The sequence below is a fragment of the Pagrus major genome, chromosome 22, assembly GCF_040436345.1.
Source record: "Pagrus major chromosome 22, Pma_NU_1.0".
In the NCBI taxonomy this organism is placed as follows: domain Eukaryota; kingdom Metazoa; phylum Chordata; class Actinopteri; order Spariformes; family Sparidae; genus Pagrus; species Pagrus major.
This window is the reverse complement of record NC_133236.1, coordinates 27,941,035-27,948,309: the sequence shown is the minus strand read 5'-3', so window position 1 is coordinate 27,948,309 and position 7,275 is coordinate 27,941,035. Positions and strand designations below refer to the sequence as shown.

Sequence of the window (7,275 nt, the reverse complement as noted above, 5' to 3'; positions counted from 1 at the left end):
GACACATGAACTTCTTTATTTTCAGGAACAAGGAAATGGGACTTCTCCAAGTGGTCTGCCCGTGATTTTTTTTTCATTGATTAATAAAAAAATTAAACCCAACTCATGTTTCATTGTGAAGACGGCATTATTTTCACGTGGCTTGATACGTGATAGGGCAAAGTAAACGTGTGGTATCATGAGACGGTCTGTTTTCACCTTGTCACAGTATATTACAGTATATAGTTTTACTTTAGCTTCTCTGTGCAGAAATCACATTAGTGTCTATAGCAGTATAGCAAAAGGGAGCTGTTTAGTTTACACAATACTGGTATTAAATATGTAATGTATCACTTAATGTTAAATCTTCAGTATCAAAAAAGGAAGCCACACTTAGTGGATTAGACACAGGTAATACACAGTGTCGACATAACCCTGTTTTCTTGATTATTGACTAAGATGATAATTTTCTCTGTAAATACATGCGTGTAACAGCAGGCAGCAGCAGCGGTGTCGGTTTGCACTGAATTGCATTATATTGTGCAGCACGGACAATACAGTTGTGACTCACCCGCTTCCCGACACGGACAAAGGACAAAAGTTAAATATTGTAAGATTCCCGAGTTTTTTACAGCACACATTTTGACTTGTCACAGCAGGAAAAGTACAGGTGTTACTAAACACATTAACAATGGCACCTTTCCATGTAAGTGTTTCAGTGAGTAATGTGAGCGAACATATACAACAGCACAGCTGTAAACAATTCAATAAACAGCTGGCTCCTGATATTGTGCACGCTGGCTCACTGTCACACCGTCATAAACCTGGACGCTCGATCAAAATCAATCATTGATTTATTAGTGACATCTGTTAGTTTCCTGTAACAGCATGATAAGTGTGCCTTTATCTTATACTCAATATAAAGGGGTACTATAAACTATATCCATAATATATACTCTTGCACTTTCAGTTCAGGATATCAACATACTCTTCTGTTTTATACTGAAAGAACATGATTGAAAAGTCGTTTTGGTTCCCACAGACTCCACTTATGTGTGTGTAAAATAAAAATTTGGCCTATAATTGCAAAATCAGTCATTTTAATGAGGTAACATTACTGATGTTTGGGGTCAGTGAGACTGCAGATGTTCCAGTAAGCTGTACAACAGTATTTATTTCAATCCTCTCATCAATGTAACAGTCACAAAACGCCAAAAAGAAGTTGTGGAAGAAGTATTTTGAACCTTTACGTGAGTAAAAGTCATAATGCTACAAAAATACTCTATTATAATTAAAAGTAATCCATTTAAAAAGAGATATTATCTGAGAAACATACACAGAAAACAGAAGTATTCTGATAGCTGATAGCCATACAGCTAATAGGCTAACTATAGCTGGCGTAAGAGTACAAAGTAGCTTAAATTTCTCAGTAGAGGTAAAAAAGCATCATATAACTTAAATACTCAAGTGAGTAATACTTCAAAAAGTACTCGAGTACAGTACTTGAGTACTTTTTTCTCCACTAACAACACCTGGCAGCAGCTGAGTGTTGTATCACCATGGCAACGAAGCAGGCCTCTCACACCGGAAGCAGTTACGGATCCCCCTCAGTTCAACTTCCGGGTGGAAATATTGTGCATGAAGTAAAATCTGCTTGCAATTTCATTTGGACGAACTTCTCGGCCAAACTTTAGGCTTGTAAAAATGTCCCGAGGTTCGAGTGCAGGGTTCGACCGACACATCACCATCTTCTCTCCCGAAGGAAGACTCTATCAAGTCGGTCAGTGTGCGGGATTTGTTCGGACATAAGCCGGCTCGCTGGCTCACTTGTTTGCTAGCTAGCTAGCTAAATGCTCTGTCATGGTTCGCCTAGCTCGGCGTCCAGCTTGTAAATAACACTCCGCTAAAGCGAAAGTAGTGTCACATAAAACCGTGAAAGTCGTACTCGAGGTGTGCCTGTCGCTATTTTACGTTTAGTTTGCCGGTGCTTTAATTACACTAAACAGCGCGACTCAAAACAGCTAGCTGGCTAGTAGGCTAGTTAGCATCATTAGCATTGCAGTCAAGCAAGCTGATTCATTCCTGAAACTGTCAACTCGCTATTGAGTTAACTGTTAGGCTTTTGGAAAGTTAGTGTGATTATTATTTTAATTAAATCGTCTTAATAATGAGAGCATTTGTCGCAGTGATGGCAATTTCACGTATTTTTTCCCCGAGTACGGCAAGCGTTGTTGGACTTAAAGGGAAAATCCACCAAAATATGAACCGTGTCCAAAAGTTGTAATCCAGTTTGTTATTTACTGTTTGTGGAGCAACTTCAGGATGTAACTCTGCTATGTTGTTTAGCAAATGACATCAACAAAAAGGCCCTGTCCATGTCCTGGTCAGTTTAAGAAGACAGTGGATCAATTTCATGAATTAATAAACACATCTTTGTACATTTAAAGTGATATAAGAGATATCCCCAGATGTTCAGCCATAAATCCTACAGGTTACACTCATCTGGAAGTAAAAATCTAAAGCAAAAACTTCTGAGAGCCCACAGTGATACGATGCTGGCTAGTCAGACAACATCTGACATCCCATAACAGTTATCGTTCCTACTGAGGGAGACGGCCGTTTGTTTTTGTGCAGATGGACTGATCAAAATCATGAATGCTACACTTTTCTTTACTTTTCCCACATCGAATGCTGTTATCAGATGACTGTGTACACTTAATGAAACCCTCTTCTCTTTGCTTTATTTGCAGAATATGCTTTCAAGGCCATAAACCAAGGTGGACTCACATCAGTAGCAGTCAGGGGGAAGGACTGTGCAGTTGTTGTAACACAGAAAAAAGTACCGGTGAGTTGAAGTCGGGTCTTTGTTTTCATACCTGTGTGAGACTGGAAGTAAGTGTGTAACGATGCATCGATCCGGATCGATACATGAATTCAGTGATCAGCGATCCAATAGCATCGATGCAACATGAAAACACAGATTCATATCACCGCCATCGTTAAGACACGCCTTTATTTTGAAATTTCCACGGCACGTCTGTGTCACCGTTTCCCTCCATGCTCAGCTCCTTTCTAAACAGAGCTTTGTTTTTATTAAGAACAACAGATTGTTTTCTATTTAAATGTCTGGAACCATCAATAAAATAATATTTCCACTGAAGAGTTCAGTAATAAAACTGTCAAATCACATTTTAGTTGCTTTTTGTGAGGTGATAAATGTAACAGATTGTGTTAAACGGACATACGATATCATCTCATATTGATCACAGGCCCCTGTATCGAATCAAATCAAAATCACATCGTGGCAGCAAATATCTTATCGTTGTCCAAAGAATCGATATCATATTGTATCGTGATGGAAATTGCAATTTACATCCCTCACTGGAAGCAGGGTGAGCACTGTAAACATTAGAGCCTGACCGATACATTGGTTGGCTGATTATCATCGGACAATATTCATCTAGCACAGATACATTGGAGATGTATTGGTATTGGTGTATATGTTGTCAGATTTTTTAAGAAAATGATGCAGAAAGACAAAAATCAAGTATCAGTCAGGGTCACGTTGCATCCTCCTGCATTAACACTTGTTTCTGGCAACAGCCATACTGTTAATTTCTTTTCGCTGTAAAGCTCATTACATGTGGAGCTATTATATTTCATTGCAACCCGACATGGTTCATTCATTTGTTAGTGACTAAATACACATCATGTGTTCATATCACTTTCGTCTATCTTCAAACACAGCGTTACAAAGCCCCTCAGAGTCTCCCCACTGGAAAATGTTTTATTATGGGTATATTAATTATGTTTGTATAGTTGGTATGAAAAATGTTGAATACTGACATGTTGTGCATTACGTTTTAGAGCCCAAAGTGCTATCATAAACTCTTTACGTTGTCTAACCAGCAGTCAGAGGACTGTTTTTTTGCAATTTATAGTGTTCATTTTATAATACATGAAAATGATAAAGCAAGAATTTTGTGTCGTTTTAAAGTCTTAACCAGCAAATGTTTTGATGAATGATTCTTTATTCAGTTGTTATTTACATCGTCTTTTATTGGCGAGACTTGACTGCATTATACTGTTGATTATTTTGTCAAATGTATCTTTGAGTGCGGCCAGAGGAGTGAGGGGATACGTAGTGTCTCCTGTGTGCACGTAATGTTTTTACGCAGTTTATTTTAATCGCATGAGCACCCCAGTGCACCTCTTAAGTTCAAGTGTCGTTCCTTTTCTCCCTTGAAACAGGACAAGCTCCTGGATGCCGCCACAGTGACCCACCTTTTCAGAATAACAGATAATATTGGATGTGTAATGTCTGGGATGACAGGTAAGAAAAGATTTTGTCACCTTGTAGTAGACTCACTGTAGTGTTTTTAAAAGTTATCAGTTAAATGGGTGTATTTAAAGAATAACGTTTTCTGAACAAACACTCTGCAGTTAAACTGTTTTTATGCATTTCTTTCATAGTGGTCATATTCAGCAGTGTTTTAGCATTTATTCCCAGTTTTCTCTCCACTTTCTTTTACTTGAAGCATTTTTTTTAGTTGTAGCACTTAAACTTTCCACCATTATATGCAGGTGGTTGTTTCTGCTGCAGGCAACAGTCATTTTCAGTAAATGTGAACCAAAACCAGTAAAAACCAAAGTACTTTTTTTTTTAAAAATCCTTTTATTTTCAGATAAAATTGAAAGTGATGAGTCTTAATTGACATTTCTGTTCTCCTCAGTCTCAGCGTTTACTGTAGTTCGCGGTTCCTCTTTCCTCCCGTGTGTAATATCTGACACAGGAACAGCTTTCTGTGGACACAATTAAAACATTGCATTGGAGATTTGATGCACCATCGTGACAGTGTGACATTTAAACGGGTTCATCGAACAAATCAGCCACTTTACATTCCTTGTCCCTCTGATCTCTTGCAGCTGACAGCAGGTCTCAAGTCCAGCGAGCTCGCTACGAGGCAGCCAACTGGCAATACAAGTACGGTTATGAGATCCCAGTGGACATGCTGTGTAAGAGGATTGCTGACATCTCGCAAGTCTACACGCAGAACGCTGAGATGCGACCACTGGGCTGCTGTAAGTATAACTATCAGTTTACAGTCAGTAAGGAGTTTTCTCATAATGGTTGAGATGTGTTTTGACTTAAAGCAAATCCATATGTGTGAAGCACTGGAGCTAAATGTCACCGTCGTCTCTGACGCCTGTTGCCTGCAGGTATGATCGTGATCGGCATAGACGAGGAGTTCGGCCCTCAGGTGTACAAATGCGACCCAGCAGGCTACTACTGCGGCTTTAAGGCCACCGCCGCCGGAGTGAAGCAGACAGAAGCCACCAGCTTCCTGGAGAAGAAAGTGAAAAAGAAACTGGACTGGACCTTCGAACAAACTATTGAGGTACAAAAAAAGTCTCTCTTCACTTCTTCGATGTTGGACAGGTTGATGAGGGAGGAACATGAATGTGAAAGTAACCACACAGGTGGTTTCCAGCTGTGTGGCTTCTAATTTTATAACCATTACTTCAATGTCAAGTCAATTATTATACAATAGCAATAAGATAAACACAGAGTTATCTCCTGAACACTCCCTTTTTTTCCCTCCCCTTCAGACGGCGATCTCTTGTCTGTCGACTGTTCTCTCCATTGACTTCAAGCCCTCTGAGCTCGAGGTGGGCGTTGTCACAACGCAGGACGCCAAGTTCAGGTAAAAACCCAGAAATACAAGATGTTCTGACATATACCACAGTGTAAAAATCTAAATAATCCTCCCATGAACATTTATTACCTCCATGTGACGTTTCAGGTGCCTTTCTGGTAATAAATGTTCACTGGAGCATTTTCTAGTGTGCTGAATCTGTTTTGTAATGGTAAGGGTTAGGGCTGTATCAAATACTCAGATATATGTGAAATACAAGGAGCTTTTAACTGGATATTGAAGTCTCAATTTAATACTAATGACTCTGTGTGACGTACAAATCCAAACGAGACCCCCACCAACAACACTAAGCTGAGGACAAAGTGAGGTGTCTCACAGCCTGAGGAGAGAAACTGCTCTGTACACTGGTGGCTCGGCACTAAAACAAAGTTCGCTTTTTTGATATCATCATATTAAAGTTATTAATCTTACATAGCCTCAGAAACATTGCTTCATCAACAGGCATCCTGCAAGCAGCTGTGTTTAAAAAAGAAAAATAGAAAAACCTAAATAAATCAACTAACTAGCCAGATCAAGAACAGAAGGGAACTGGTGCTCATATCACTTTCATCTACGAGCTCCGCCAGAATCAACAACAAATGAAAGTTCCTTGAAGCAGCTTTAAGAAGCTGGAAGGAGCTGCTGTTTTGAAAAATAACCTGATTTCAGCTGCAGTCGCTGGTTTAAATAGATTTGTCCATCTTCTCTCTGCAGGATCCTGACAGAGACTGAAGTGGACACTCACCTGATGGCCCTGGCCGAGCGGGACTGAGCGAGCAGAGACGCGTCACCTGTTGGATTAAGTTAGAGCATGATGGGATATGCAATTCCCAGAAGGAGGCTGGTGTTATCTTTGTTTGCTGTACATTTACCCCACTGTTTCATTCAACAATAAAAAAAAAAGTTTTTGGAGTAAAATAACCTTTCTCTGTATATCTATTTATTCTGAATACTCTGATTCTTTTTTTTCGCCATTTTTATAACAAATACTTTGGATATTTAGAGAACATATATTCTGCTCATGTAAACAGACGTCTCGGTTTCATCAGCTGTGTTTTTTTTAATCTGTCGGTTGAATTTAGCAGCAGGGGAAATGTTTCTGGGAACCTGAGCGGTGCAGAGCTCTACCTCTCAGCTTCCTGTTGTGGGCCTGAACACGTTGTATTCTCTGAATGCACAGGTGCTGTGGAGGTAATTTTACTACTCAGTGACCTGATTTTTCTCAACATTTTCAGCACGTCAGAAATAGATTGCTTCGACTCACCGGATATATCGCACAACATGAGTAGTTTCTCTTTTTAAAGGGAAACTTTGTTCCCCCTCGATACTTCAGAATGACAAACTTACATATGGCCTCGTCCAGCTCAGCATGTACGAGGGTTTGTCATCACCATGTGATCAGAAATGATGCGCTGTCAATCCCAGACCGTTTCCCATCAGTGTCGTCATACTCGACTCCTCTGTCTTCATGCAGCTTTTACACACGTAGAAATACAGCTAAAATGTCATGCTTCTTCATCCTGATCATTTACTTTCTGCTTAGATTCATGTTTATAGACTCTATCTCTTATATAATTTCCACTTTCCTTAAGAAGGTACA

The 7,275-nt window shown here is 39.6% G+C and overlaps 1 protein-coding gene across 1 annotated transcript; it reads left to right on the top strand.

Moving 5' to 3' along the window:
- The first annotated feature begins 1,593 nt into the window (after positions 1-1,593).
- LOC141017928 (proteasome subunit alpha type-6) lies at positions 1,594-6,596 on the top strand. Its single transcript, XM_073492741.1, has 7 exons — positions 1,594-1,759; positions 2,730-2,824; positions 4,231-4,312; positions 4,906-5,061; positions 5,200-5,378; positions 5,590-5,684; positions 6,390-6,596. Exons 1-7 carry the CDS (start codon positions 1,684-1,686, stop codon positions 6,445-6,447), a joined length of 741 nt encoding a protein of 246 aa, XP_073348842.1. The 5' UTR covers positions 1,594-1,683; the 3' UTR covers positions 6,448-6,596.
- The last annotated feature ends 679 nt before the right edge of the window (positions 6,597-7,275 follow it).

Coding starts and splice junctions, on each gene's coding strand:
- LOC141017928 (XM_073492741.1), top strand. CDS start 1,684: ATGTCCCGAGGTTCGAGTGCAGGGTTCGACCGACACATCACCATCTTC. Junction 2,825..4,230: donor TAACACAGAAAAAAGTACCG/GTGAGTTGAAGT, acceptor CCCTTGAAACAG/GACAAGCTCCTGGATGCCGC. Junction 4,313..4,905: donor TGTAATGTCTGGGATGACAG/GTAAGAAAAGAT, acceptor GATCTCTTGCAG/CTGACAGCAGGTCTCAAGTC.